General features: G+C 34.1%; 1 protein-coding gene and 1 non-coding gene across 4 annotated transcripts in view; both read left to right on the top strand.

Annotated features, from left to right (window-relative positions):
* EYA1 (EYA transcriptional coactivator and phosphatase 1) overlaps positions 1-15,017 on the top strand; it is a 345,032-nt gene that overhangs the window by 226,223 nt on the left and 103,792 nt on the right. For all 3 annotated transcript variants that reach the window (XM_069100112.1, XM_069100110.1, XM_069100111.1), the window contains 2 exons: positions 12,523-12,605; positions 13,021-13,207. In XM_069100112.1, coding sequence (XP_068956213.1) covers positions 12,523-12,605; positions 13,021-13,207 — 270 coding nt within the window. The remainder of the gene's footprint in view (positions 1-12,522; positions 12,606-13,020; positions 13,208-15,017) is intronic.
* LOC138170766 (U1 spliceosomal RNA) lies at positions 1,179-1,335 on the top strand. Its single transcript, XR_011170741.1, has one exon. It is a non-coding gene; the product is annotated as a U1 spliceosomal RNA (small nuclear RNA).

Here is a 15,017-nt window from a genome sequence, read left to right as displayed (position 1 = left end):
ATACTTGCCTTTATTACTCAGTGAAGATCATTGAAGGCCCAGAATATCTCCACTGAGGATAAGATATCAGCATGTCATGTGTATTCCAAACATTCAACTGGGCCTTACACTTAAGAGATAGATCTCCTAGTTGTAGGTCAATCAGTGCAGCTCAACACACAGGCATTTATTGGATGCAGTAGGGCAATGACTAGGTCATTATAAATCCTGAAATAGGCAGTGCTTGAGAATTCTGTTTTTCTGTATATATAGCCTGGTCAATACCCTTCCTATGATAGACTTCCAAACTTCCTCTAGTAAATTACAAAGGGAAGAAACATAAAAGATTTGTGCTAACTTTGTTAAGGGGAGAAAGGAAGGGACATATTTTGGATAGAGGGAACTGAACCAATAATTTCATGTGTGGTAAGAACTCATGGAGTAGAAACCCCCTGCATCAGCAGCTGTAACTTAGACTCTGTGATTTATACTTTTAGAGAGTTTTTCTGTATTAATCTAATGTAAAAAAATAGACCTGAAACAGAGTAATTCCAGGAAAAGCAAAATCAATAGACAGATAATAAGTATCAACTATGTACTAGGTGTTGTGGCCATGTACTCGGCATATTGTGCCATATAGGCAAACATAAAATAGAGCAGTGTTTTTCTTCAAGTAACTCTCCTGGTATCATGAAAACCAACTTGTAAAAAAGATAGCTAAATACTGATGGATTCTAAATAACTTAGAAGAAGAGCACTAGCAGCCAGGAAGAATCAGGAAAAGTCTAATGGAGGAGGTGGTACTTCAGCTGAGCTTTGAAGGAAGTGAGGAATCATGAGAGGCAGGAGCCAGAAAGGAATTGATTCTAGACATTGGGGACAGCCTGAGTAAGGGCACGGAGACAGTCGATGTGTATGGAGAACAGCAAGCAAGACAGTTTGGTTGAAACATGTACTGAGTGAAAGGGAAAATATGGAATAATCCTGGCATAGAAGACTTGAGTCATATTGTAAAGGGCTTGAAATGCCCAGCTAATTGGTGAAAATGTTGATGGAATTGTACATAGGGGTTTAGCGATCAAATATCATGTAACTCTGAATCATCTAACAACATTAAACAGTACTTTGCCATTCATACTTGTAACTCAAAGTAAATGAACAAGGGGGTGTGTTGCTGTTGTTTTTTAAAGTTATTTGGAATACTTAACTGGCAGAGATGAATCAGGAAAGTGGTTTCACCACTCCAAGGCTTATCCATTGTACTCTGGATGGTCTGACTCCTGCGATTTGCCCAAATGTAGAAAACTTGACTGTAAGATTTGTGGTAGTAGAGGATTGGATTCATATTCTTCTCTGAAGGGAGATAGAGGCTACATGGAGGTATTTGCCATCATTAAGTTCACTTTTTAATAGCTATAAAATCAGCAGAATGTCGGGGCCACTGGGTGGTGCAGTGAATAGAGCGCCAGTCCTGGAGTCGGGAGGCCCTGGGTTCAGATGTGGCCTCAGACACTTAACACAAAAAAACCCAGCCATGGGACCTTGGGCAAGTCACTTAACCCCAATTGCCCTCCAAAAAGCAAAAATAAATAAATAAAAGCAGTATGACTTAGTAAAGCACACACACAAAAAAAACAATTATTTTCTTAACATTTCAACATTGTTCCTAACATTTCAAAAGGAAATGTAAAATATGTAGGTCTCCTCTTTCCTAGTAGAAGTAGGGGGTGGGGAGGTGTCCAAGGGTCTAGAACATTGCACAGATAGCATTGCCACCCCACCCCGCCCCCATGTATTGACTGGCTTTAGTGATTTTTTTAAAGTCTTTATTATATGGAATGTCCATTGCTGTAGTTCATCCTTCATTCTCAAAAAAGAACAATGAGATCATGAGGGCGATGTCTTGACTTGTCCATGAGTTGGATTTAAGTGAGGCAGAGCTGCACAAAGCCATCAATCTCACTCTCCAGAGTCATTGAAGTACAGTGACAAGATGAAAGTCAAAGACAATGGGTGATGACCCAGGATACACCTCTCTGGAAGGCAAATGCAGAGGCATAGAGTTTATGTTATATAGGAGATGGGTGTGGGAAGGAGAGTCTTTTAAAAATCACCTTCACTTCTTTATATATTTGTTCATATATGTATGTATATGTTTGTATATGCATGTATATATTTATCTTTCCTTATCCTCTTCCCTCCCTTGGGTTCCAGCCCCAATAGTTCAGCAAAATTAACAGATAAATCATTTAATCTAACAGTATATGCAGTATCCTATGCCCATAGCCCCTTATCTCTACAAAGAAGAGGAGGGTGATTTTCTCATCTTCTTTGGGACGAGATTGGCTCATGATTTAGTGCTCAGCTTTGCTGGTTTTTTCCTTCCATTTACATTGTTATGATCATTGTATATATTGTTTCCCTGTTCCTACTTACTTCATATCTTTTCTGATTACTTCTCTTATTTTTCATATTCATAATTTCCTTCAGCTCAATATTATTCTAGCATATTCATGTACCACAATTTCTTTAGCCATTCCCTAAATGATGATGAACTTTGCTTCCAATTCTTTGGTAGCATAAAAAATGCTGTTATCAATATTTTGCAATGTATTGGGTTTTTCTTTCCATTTTTGGCTTTCTTGAAACATATTACTGAGAGTGGAGTCTTTGAATCAAAGGATCTGGACATTTTAATCCCTTTCTTTGGATAACCCCAAATAGCTATCCAGAGTGATAAACCATATACTTCTTAAAAATCAAAATGAACAGTAATTTTATAATCCCAGGAAGAAATTTTGTTTTTATAATTTTGGGTACTATTGGGTTATGATGGAGTATCTGAGATCTGCTAATAGAAAGTATGTTCCCCCCCCATAAAATGAATTAGATGAATAAAACTTCAGTTTGAGGTAAATTATTAGTTTTCATTAATGCTTAAAATGTATAGTCACCTGCTTTTCCTTTCAGTACCTTGAGCTATGTGATTATTTTTCAGCTTACTAGGAATTTAATGTAATTTTTTTTACCTTAACTTAATAACATATCTAGTTATTGAAGCATCTTCTCTTATTCTTAACATCACTAAATTTTAAATATTGAATGAACCTCTCCTGCTCTCAGCCAATAGGATATTTAACCAGTGAAACCTGCTAAGGTAACTATATTTGAATAGTTTTTGTCAAAATACTAAAGCCAATAAGATTGTAAATTTATCCATAAAAATGCATGTGAAGGCTTTATAATGTTTATCACCAATGTAAAATTGGGGGGGGGGTAGAAAAGCTATAGGCCAAGTGGAAAGACTTTAACAAGGATTTTTAAGTGACATAAGCAAGCAGGAAAACCTTGATTTTTCAATAGCCCATCTGGCCTTCATAGCTTTTCCCCAGAGAGCTTCACTAACGTCTGCCACGTATATTGTGCCCTGATGATAGACATAGCCTATGGCAAAGAGGCCAGTGAAGGAAAGCAAATGGACTTCTGTAGAAAATACACAGGAGACAACAGCCTCCTGCTTGCTGATTAAGTACTAGAGAAAGGTCCTCCACATGGGAACTACAGACAAGCCCCAGCAGGTTCCAACATTCTTCCTACCCTGGCTGAGATTCCTAGCTTTAATGTGGGTCCTTGTTCTTTTCTAAATAGACCTTTGACCTAGGAGTTACTGCTTTTATCATGTTTGAAGTTATAGCTGGGCAGTTTACTTTAGGTTAAATCACTAAAACTCCCTGTTATGTTTTATTCATAAATTTTCAGATTTTTTTCTTCATAGATAGCAGTATACCCTATGTGTTGACAAAATTTATTTTAAATGTGAAATCAAGTCTTTTTTTCCTTCGATTGTTTCTTGGCAACCATAATCCTGGGTGGCCCAGACAGCATCTTCTAAGGCTGTTTCTTGTTTGTTACGCTTTGTGAAACTACTACCCTTTCTCTGTAGGAATCTGTGATGTTGACAAGATGAAAAAGAATTTTTTTGTGATATACTAAATAGGGAGTCTATTTATTTACCATTTTAAACCATTTACCTAAATAATTTGTCAGCTTGAAAAGATAAGAACATTTTAAAAACTCACCTTTTGAATGTGACATTTTTCCTTCATATCTTTGCTTAATAATACATTTTAAAGCACTGTATAAATATGAGTTGCTATCTTTATCAATATTATCCTGTAAACATCCTGCTTTCAACTCTGTAAGTTTCTTTATACTTTTTTGTTACTATAAATGAGTATCAGTCCTAACAAATGCATTGTTCATGAACATGAAACGTAGGGTCTCAAAGTTTTAGTCAATATAGTTTAAGGAAAAGAGCTCCAAATACAGTTTCCTGTCCCAATTTTGTTATTACCTCACTTTGTGACCATGGCTAAGTTACTTTAATCAGGTGAAATGCATTTATAAAATGTCTTCTATGTATCAAGGACGATGATTGTCATTGGGAATAAGAATGCAACAGTGAATATTTTCCTAAATTCAAGAAATCTAGATTCTACTGGAACCCTACTTAATCCCTCCTTGACTATTTCCTCAGCTGTAAATTGAACATTAAAATACTTGCCCAACCAGACTTCCTGAGAAAAGTATAAAGTGCACAAATATGTTATGTTGTTGTACCCTTAATAAAAATGAAATATGTATCCTCGTGTTTTAATCTTGATATGGTAGTGACTGAAGTTTCAAGGGCTATGTCAGCAAAGTAGATGGTGTGAAAAGTCCTCCTTACCTCCCCCTGAAAAGGAAACTTCAAGCATTTTCTAATGAAAGATTGTTATCCTAACTATATTAGAAGAGTCTTATCACCCAAAGGTTGGCCACCAGACATTGAATTATTCTGGACACAAAAACCAATAAAGACCCTCTATTAAGGTAAATAAGGGTTTCAATATGGGTCAGTGTAAGGAATGCCTCATTTAAGAGACTGAAGTATTGCAGGGCTTGCTATTCTTAGAATAATGTTGTCTGCAAACTAGTCATCTACAGGAAATCTCTATTTGACTTGGACTTTATGTTCAACCTTATCTGTGACAACTTTAAATACCTTTGTCAAGTGTATGCCTCCATGCTTTATGCCTCGATTAAGATTAATAATCACAGAATTGTTGAACAAAAAGTCTCTGCTGTTACATCTTTCAAGTTATTTTATATGATTTTGTGTATGCAGCAGGTTCATTTGGTTGAAGGAGATCCTTTAAAGAAGTTTTATCAAACTCAGATATAAATGGGAACCACTAACCCCATAGATAAGAATCCCCATGTGCCCCATATTGGTATAGTTTTAAAATCTGATGTTATCTATGTTTTATTTTGTTTTTATTTACTGTTTTTCCCAATTACACTTTAATTTGGTCTCAACTGTACTGGGAAGTGTTGTGCGCCACATGACACATGTTTGACAACTCTTCTTTAAGACAATCTATCTTGGTCTACTGAATTAAATGCATTTTTATTGTTAAACCTTGAATGTGGTGGAACTTGTATTCTCTGTACCTTTCAGTCAAAAACATGAACATATATGTGGTACGTTCTGGAATTTCTTCTAGAAAAGACTGCCTGCTCCCCACAGCATATGGATGAAGAATGTTTATTGTTCAGACAATGATATGTAGTTAGCAACCCATAGCATTGGACAGAAAAATTAGTTAGATCCAGAAGATCACAGGAGAAAGAAAGTAGCCTTCATTGCCATGTAGAGATTGTATGTTTCTTTTGTTGAATAAGTTTCTACCTGAAACAGGGGTCTACCTTTTTAATACCAGCATTTTTTTCTGATGATGATATATGGTTGTAAGCTATGGAATGGTAAAGTTCCCAAAGAATTGAAATTGAGGACCACTCAAAGGTCAGTGAATAGATTCATGATGGATGTGAACAACTTGAGACACATTATAAATGAGGAATTATAAGTGAGAAGTGATATAAAAGATGTAATCTTAGAAATATATGACTAGAAAACATAATGGGTCAGTCACATGAAAGCAAGAGACAAATGATGGATAGCCCACATACTCTATTATTATACTTGTGATGTCACCAGTTGAAGGAAGTCACTAACATGTTAAGTGGATCTCTTGAGGTCAATAAATGGTAGTCACATAGGATAGACAAGCATGGATGGCTTGCAGTATATTTGTTCTCATTCTCTCAAGTTTCTTTTTTATATCAATTCATTCTCCACACAGCCAACAAGTTAATTTTCCCAAAGCACATCTCTCTGTCAACCACCTACACAATTTTGTTGGCTTTCCTTCACACACCACCCAGTCCTTTTCTAAGCTTTTTACTCCTTAGTACATAGTAATAACAACATAGTAATGAAATGGAACTTTTGCTTTGGAAAATGGCATATCGGTTGATTGTTCTATCTCACTATCCCCTGTAAGTAACTTACTGGATGAAAAATCCCTTTCCTGATACTGATATTTTGATAAATATTCATTTGTATATATGTATACAAATATACATTTCCACGTGTGCATATGTGTATATTATATATGTATGCATGTATGTGTATGTTTGTGTGTGTGGTGTGTGTATCCTCTTCCCTAAGAATATAATATTCTTGAGGGGAAAGATTCCCTAGCTTTTAGTATTTGTATCCCCAGCAGAAAACATAGTGCCTGGCACATAGTAAGCACTTAATATTTTTTTTATTAATTCATTCACTTACATATATATATATATGTATATATATACATATATATATATCATTCCATATCTCCTACAAATAGAAAATTAATTCTTGGTTTTATCATAGCTTTTTATCTTCCCCAACTTAAACCCTTGAAGAGATGAAAAGGAAGGAAAATCACTTTCTAGTTCTCAATTTGAAAATTTAAGGTGCTAAAATTGGTTTGTAAATAATTTTGATCCTTGTTCAAAGAATGTTGTATGGAATAAATATATAAATTCTTCTAAGTGTTTGTTATTGCCTTTAATCTTACATATTTGGTTAATAAAATCTGCTTAGTATCCCTTTTCTTCCTTCTCAGTCGCCTTATCCCTCAATCCTTTCCCTAGTCCTAAAACTTGCTCTGTTTTGACATAGTATTTTCACAGTGACTTGCCCCAATGTTATAGAGCCATTATATCTGACATAAGACTTGAATTTGGGTCTTCCTGGATTTGAAGCTAGCACTTTCTCCACTAGATCATGATGTCTTTCTGTCTTATGTTTTCCTAACTCCATTCAAAAGAAGTAGCCATGGCTGTATTTCCTGCTCTACTTTATTTCCTTGCCTACAGCAGTACTGTGCCTAATGAATTCCTAATCACTAATTCTAAGACTATTTGATTGATAGAGAAATCATCTAGTAAATTATTCTTCTGTGGGTTTTTTTATTATAAACATGTAGGATTTTGCCTACAAAACATATAGAAAGCCATCAAATAACAAGAGGACAATGATAAAAATATTTTTATAATTAGAAATTTAGTACTAAAAAAACATTATAGTAGTCCCTTCTAGATAATGTCAATTGACCAACAAGCATTTTTAAAGTTAATACTATGTGTCAGTCACCAAGGATACAAAAACGTAAGTGAAATAATAGTCTCTGCTCTCAAGACGCTATCATTCTAGCTAGGGGAGAAGACATTTGCATCTGTGTATGTAAAATAGATATAAGGTAAATTAAACATATAATTACATATATCTACACACATACACAGGAGTTTCACAGTGGTAAACCTCTTAAACAGATGACAGAAAATATATAATTCTAATAGTAGGAGGCTAGCAGGGTTTTAGAAATAGTTGAAGAGTTAGAATTAAGAGGTCTTGGGTTAAAATCCTAGCTCATTCCACCATTAATGACTTTCTGATCATAGGCAAGTCTTTTTAACTACTCTGAAGCTCAATTTGCTGTGTCTAAAGTAGGAGTAATATGTACTACCTATATCATGTCATAATTGTAAGATTCAAGTAAATGACAGAATTGACTTCTAAAGGACAGGTCACTGTATAAATGTGAGATATCATTTACTTATTCATAATAAGTGTTGTTTGGGGGATTATTATTCCAAAACCATAAAAATTAACATGGAGAAATAAAACTAATAATTTACTATTCTTCTTACCTTGAGGAGTTTTTATTATCGTTCAAATAATACTGGATTTAAAATTGTGTTATATAATCTTTGTGCCTAAGATTATTTGCTTAACTTGGTCACCTAGTAGTAATTTTTTATCAAGTGTGTAAGTAGGGGTACCATTCTTACCTGATTAAACTTTTGGTAGGGTTATATAAGATTAGATTTATTGGTGGGGATAGATAAAGAAAATGTTCCAGACCTTGACTATATGAAATTCTTCAAAATATTCACCAAACTGATGGACTGTCAGAGAAGGCAGTAGGTTCTTCCTCACTGGAAGTCTTCTTGCAGGTGCTGTATAACCTCTTGTTGAGGATATTGTAGTAGAGATCTTTGGACAAGGATGTGGTGGACTAGATGGCCTTACAAGTGCCTTCCAGCTCCTTCTTGTTCAAAATTTTTTATTAATAACTTAAATGAATATACAGAAGATATCCTTATTAACTTTGCAGATGACAAAAAGTTAATTGACTTGCATAATCAAGATTCAAAAAAAATATCCTAAGACAAGGTTTATGGGCCTAACCTAACAAGTTGAGATGTAAAAACGATAAATTTTAGGTATTAATTTAACAAATCAGCTAAATAATCATGGCACAAGAAGTATATCACCAGAATATAATTGTTATGGATTTTAGTGGTCTGTAAGCTCAAGATGAATCAACCTCAGTTTCCCTACCTATAAAATGGAGATAATAATGACATCTCTCTCCAAAGGTGGTTATAAGAATCAAATGAAATAATATTTGTAAAGTGCTTAGCACATTGTGGGCACTATTTAAATGCTAGTTATTATTAGTAGCAATAATAATAATAATAATTACCAAAAATCCACTCTAAAATTACACTGTATCAATAATCCTAGTGTCCAGAAGAGGATGTAACAGCCCTACTGTATCGTGTACTGCCATCTAAAGTCCATTGCTGGATGACACATTTTAAGAGGGATATTTTCACAAACAGGAGAGAATCATTTTTTTTTATCTCAACAAGTATTTATTAAGCATCTCCTGTGAGTCAGACACTATGCTAAGTGCTGAGAATAAAAAGACAAAATCAAAACAATCCCTTCACCCTTGGAACTTATATTCAATGGGACAAAAATTAAATATAAAATAAATACAAAGTAATTTATGGGGGGAGGACACTAGAAACTAGGGAAATGTGAACAGGAAAGTCTGCTTATATGAGGGAATATTTAGTCCTAGTTTTGAAGAAAATTTGGCATTCTAGGGATGAGGTAAAAGTTGTGCAGAGACAGAGGCAGGTGGTAGAGTGTGCAGTAAATCCAAAAAGATTGTCTGGATATTGTGAAGGGCTTTAAAAGCCAGACAGATGATGTGCAGTTTATTTTAGAAGGAGTCATTTGAGCTGCTAAGCTCAAACTAATGGGTTGAAAGGAGGACAAAATGTAGCAAAATGATCAGAATTGTGTGTCCTTATGTTAGGAGTATCAACGTGGCAGTTGCATGGACTATGGATGGGGAGCAAAGAGTTTGGATGTTGGGCAGTTAATTAGGATGCTTTTGCAACAGTCCAGGTGAGAGGTTATAAGAACCTGAACAAAGGCAATGGCTGTATGAGTAGAAAAAAGGAAATGGATACAAGTACGTAGTATCAAATTCAAAAGAAGGTAACTAAGATGAAAACAATTATATGGGAAAGTAGGAACTGGAAATATATAACCTTGAAAAGAAGAACTTTAAGGAAACAGCTTCCCATATTCAAAGGATCATAATATGAAAGAGAAATTAGACTTATTTTGTGTAATTCAATGGTAAGCAACTGAAGTTTGTAGGCAAAAGGTACAAGGGAGCAGATGAGGAGATATAAGGAAGAATTTTCTAACAAAGCTATACCCTAAAGGAATGGGCTCATTCCATAATTATTATGCTCACTGTTACTAGATATGTACAAAATCTAGACAAATTAAGTGTGAGGTGCTGGAAACAGGATTCTGGGATTTGTGTGTGTTACGGGAGGTTGGATTAGATGACATTTGAAATCTCTCTTGCATATGTAAGATCATGTAATTCTTTTGCTCACCAATGAAAAGGGAAACCTATAAATTTATAACATAAAGGAATTGTACTCATGTCAAACCTAATTCTTAGACTTAAAGTTTGGGGGAAAGGTTCATTCAAATCATATAAAAACCCTTAGCCTCATTCTATATTATTGGAATTGAGTGCAGAATAACTTTCTAGCCCATTTACATTCTATATATTCTGTTTAGAAGCACAAATAGCTGTCATCATAAACAATTGTTGTTGAATAGCAATGCCAGAGACAAGGTAAAGACAGTTTGGCAACTGTTACAGCATGATACTCGAGACTGCATAATCACTATGGTCTTATCCATGCTCTTAAGAGGTTTCTAAGCATCTGTGAATTGTGTGTTGAAATGTGTTGATGCTGAAGACCCTACATTGCCAGATATAGGAAAGTGATCTTGTTTTTTACCTGAACCTAGTAATGCATAGATTAAATTTTTTTTTGGTTAAGAGAAAATTCCTCTCCTCTGTAGAAAGAATTTACTGTTATACATTTGGTTTTTTTTTGTTTACTTTGCTGTTAACACCCATTAGATAAAGTGTTCTGTGGTCATAGAAGTTTGTTCCAACCAGTTGCACCCTCCTGGGATAGTCTTCTTATTTCCATCTTCTTTTTCGATCTTTAACTGCCACAGTGCTTGGAAAAGTTGTGACATATTCAAGTACTTGCCATAAAGCAAGAGTTTTAGTCACACTACTTGAATGTTACCATAGCTTTGATACAGATCATGGATTATTTGGATAAATCCTAAAATTCCCTTTAGGATTTTAGTCACAGTATATAAGAAGAGATTATGTTAAAAAAAATCAAAGCACTAAATCAGTAACATGTTATATATCTCCTATCCATATACATATACTGTTAGAAATGCCAGTGATTGTCTCTGGTTAATTTAAATCTCACTCCAGACAAATAGGGAGTATTAGAAAAGGCTATAATTTAGAGGAAAATTTAATGTCATTTAAGCAAGATTTTCCACTTTGTAAGTGTATACTACACTGTGTACTCTCCCTGGGAGAAACTCACTTTTGGAAGTTGCATTAACTCTATCATGCCACTGGGGGACCATTTAGTAAATAACTACTTCAACATTCTAAGTGGTATTGCAGTGAAATATGCAGTCAGGCAGCAAATGTATATCACATGCTAATATAGAGTCTTGGAAGTACCTTCAAGTCTGTCTGGTCACTTGGGTACCATTTTGGTATGCCAAAGCATAATTTTCTCAGTAATACCCCAGTGACCTTATAGGTCCACAAATAGTTTTCAGAATTACCTGCTGGCCTTTCTTCCAAAAGAGTAAGCTACTGGGGAGAAGAAGCAGGGGAGAGTTGGGGGGGGAGGTTAGGCAGTCATTATTCTAAAAGTATACTTTTTATATGTATGTAATAGCTAAATAAATAGCATATAATAGCTAAAGAACAAACTGATGTCTTTGTGCTGCATTGAAATTCACACCCTTTTCATAGAAAATGTTGATTTGTAGTCATTTCAAAATCCTGTGCATTTTTTGTGTAAAAGATAATACTTTCATATTTAAAATCATTATTAGCTATATAATAATATATGTTAATATAGAATAAAAAAATCCCTTTATGCCCATGCTAAAATGTATTAATTTTTGCTGCAAACTACTTGAGAACAAGAAAAGGGAGTATATTCTTTTCTTAAAAATCTCCTGTGATGACTTTTTCAAGGTTTCCTCTGATATTATGCACCAAATACATTTTATTGACACGTTCTTAAAAATAGAAGTTTTGCACTTATTATATCTCTCTAGAGTAGTTATTGATGTAATGTATAATTAATTGATCAAGGGTGTAGCAGGTCCAATAGAGATAACTCTGGCAAAGTTTTCCAAGGATTGATACATATAATAAATCTCCCTGACAGTTCTAATTTACCTATATTTGTAATAGGATATTAGCATATGTACTAATGAATATATGAGGGTATTATGAAAGGTAAATATATATGTATGAGCATTTGGGGTTCTCTAGAATAAAGGAAATAAAACCAAATAAATATTATTTCTAAAAGAAAAAAGTTCATTGCATGACTGGTGGTTTAGAATTAAGATATTATAATGTCTTTGTATGAATTTCAGGTGAACCAGGAAATCCGTTGGATTCAAATTCTAATAATTTTAGGCTTATAGGATTATGGGTTTGGAACTAAAAAGAATCAAAGAAATAAACTATATTTCTTAATATTGAAGATATTAATAATCAGTTAAATGTTTAAAATGAATCTTTAACCATAATAAGGCTAATACATGAAATTATTAGTGTATCATAGCATATGCAACTATTCCACAGAATAGCCCTGAAAGATTAAATACTTTCTAGAAACTTTTAGTAACCATGATTTCTTTAATACATTTTGTTCCAGGTAGCAGTTTTACAACATCATCAGGACTATACACAGGAAATAATTCACTCACAAATTCTTCTGGATTTAATAGTTCACAGCAGGTAAATTTGTAAAGTAAAAGTGAGAAAAATTTTAGAATATATAAAATATGTAAAAGATGCTCCTCTTTTTTTTCTAAAGTGAACTCTGATTTTAGGTTTTCCCCTAATTTCTTTAAATTTGTATTTTACTTTAAAATCTGTATTAATGTAATTGTGCACATTTTAGTGACTGCTTTAATTTTTACTAGTAATATGCATCTTGTTGGATGGAAAAGTGTCAAAAAAAACATTCCCAGTCTTACATAATATTTATGTTTGCAAGTATAAACAAATCAGCCTGTGTTTATTTTGTTTGCCCTACTGTGTGAAGTATAGAGAAAACATTGTAATATAAACATGTGTTTGCTGTTATGATTTGGAAGGCTTACTGCAATATTTTGATAGAACTCTCTCATGTTGCTTTTTGGTTTGGTAGGAATATGCATCTTATACCAGCTTTGGCCAGGGTCAGTATGCACAGTATTACAATAGCTCACCGTACCCATCTCATTACATGACAAGCACCAACACCAGTCCAACAACACCTTCTACAAATGCAACATACCAGCTTCAAGAGCCACCATCTGGCATCACCAGTCAAGCAGTTACAGATCCCACTGCAGGTAATTATAGGAATTTTATTAGTCCTACAGGCCATATTTTTGCTGGTTCACATGTATTTCGATGGTTAGCACAGTTTTGGCAAGAAATAGGACTAGAGTTGGCTAACAGGAAATTGTGTTGTGCTGTTTAATAGATTTCTTTCTTCTATTTTTTTATTTAATGTTAAAGTTTGAAATATAGGAAATACTAATTTGTAATGATTATAATATTGTTTTGTTATTGTTATCAATAATTGTCCATTTTTAAAAAAGCTATAATACACATGACTAGAGATGACACAAAATATCTTAGGAATAGGAAAATATATTAGTAACATAGATATAATTCTATACATTGCATCCTACATACAATGCAGAGAATCCTGTAATTCTCTGCATTGTATCCTATATATAATGTATATGATTCTATATATAAGCCTTCTATATATAATATTTAGAATTCTATATATTATATTTCTCTATATATGTATATGTGTTAGTATTCTGCAATTTTCTTTTGCTTCAGGACACATAAAAAATGTAGAGGGCATCTGCCATAGAAAAGTTCAGCTTTAGAATCCATGTTATAGATGTGACTCATGATTTCAATAGGGCTTGGCCTAAAGCATCATATTTTTGGAGCTGGAAAAGACCGTAGAGATTATCTCATCCAACCTTTTGATTTTATAGATGAAGAAAATGAGTTCAAAGTTCACATCGATAATAAGTAACAGCCCTAGGACTTGAACCTACCCCCTCCAACTCTTAACCCCCTGTTCTTTCCACTCTACTAGATTTAGTGACCTCTCAGGTCTCTTCCAGTTCCAAGTCTGATTTACTACTAGTACTCCAATCAATCAAATATGTTCATTGGTCAGTAGACAAAGTCACTGTTGGGGTAATGTTGCCTGGGAGAATGCTTTCTCCTATGTTAGAAAATGGAACACCAACTTTAAAGGAACGAGAATATCTATTCTTTTTCACTTTTTTGTGAATGCTCTTGCCCAGTAAGATTGAATGGTCCTTAAAATAAGAAAAGAGAGACAACTTCCATACACACACACACACACACACACACACACACACACACATACACACATATATATAAAATGTGTGTGTATTACTGTGGTTTGTGATGTGATTATCTGGATGGCTAAAAATCAAATGACAGATCGCATTTTATTATCTTTACAAACCTTGGGAGTTTCCAATGTTTTTAAAGAACAAGTTGGACATTTGTTCTTAAAAACAATATTTTGCTCTCTGCTAAAATGAGAGGCAGTGTGGTGTAGTGGGAAAAACATTGTTATGGAAGCTAAGAAGATCCTGGGTTCAAGTCCCACTTCTGAAACAAACTGATGCCATGAGTCTTGATAAGTGACTTCACAGCTCAATGCTCTAGATATCTTCCTAAGATTATATAAGGTGCTAACCATCGCTGGTAGAGAGAATCTCCTAACCTAGAAATCTCTATACCAGCAAAATCCCAGCTCCAATCCTTGTCCCTTATATACTGAAGTAGGAAAACTGAATGTCTCTAGAAAAACACTTTGTTAAAAAAAAAAAGGCCTGTGTAAACATGTCCCTGACCTGACTTTAACAGCTCTATATATTTGCTGTATCCTTCCAGGCTAGAGTTTCTTACATACTCGTCTTTTATAAGATTTTGTTTATATTTCCTTGCAGAGTATTAGGCTGCTATAGTGATCTTCACACAGGAGTGTGCATTCAATAAATGATGTTGCCTTTGTACACAATCAAAGCACATGACACTCTCATTCATAAGCTACATTTTAAGCTTGAAAGGAATATATTAGCACATAAACTTACA

The sequence above is a fragment of the Petaurus breviceps genome, unplaced genomic scaffold (genome assembly GCF_028583685.1).
Source record: "Petaurus breviceps papuanus isolate PSGF00001 unplaced genomic scaffold, PetGlider_PUasm1.0 38, whole genome shotgun sequence".
Taxonomy (NCBI): domain Eukaryota; kingdom Metazoa; phylum Chordata; class Mammalia; order Diprotodontia; family Petauridae; genus Petaurus; species Petaurus breviceps.
Note: the sequence above shows the minus strand (reverse complement) of the source record. Positions and strands in the feature narration are given on the sequence as shown.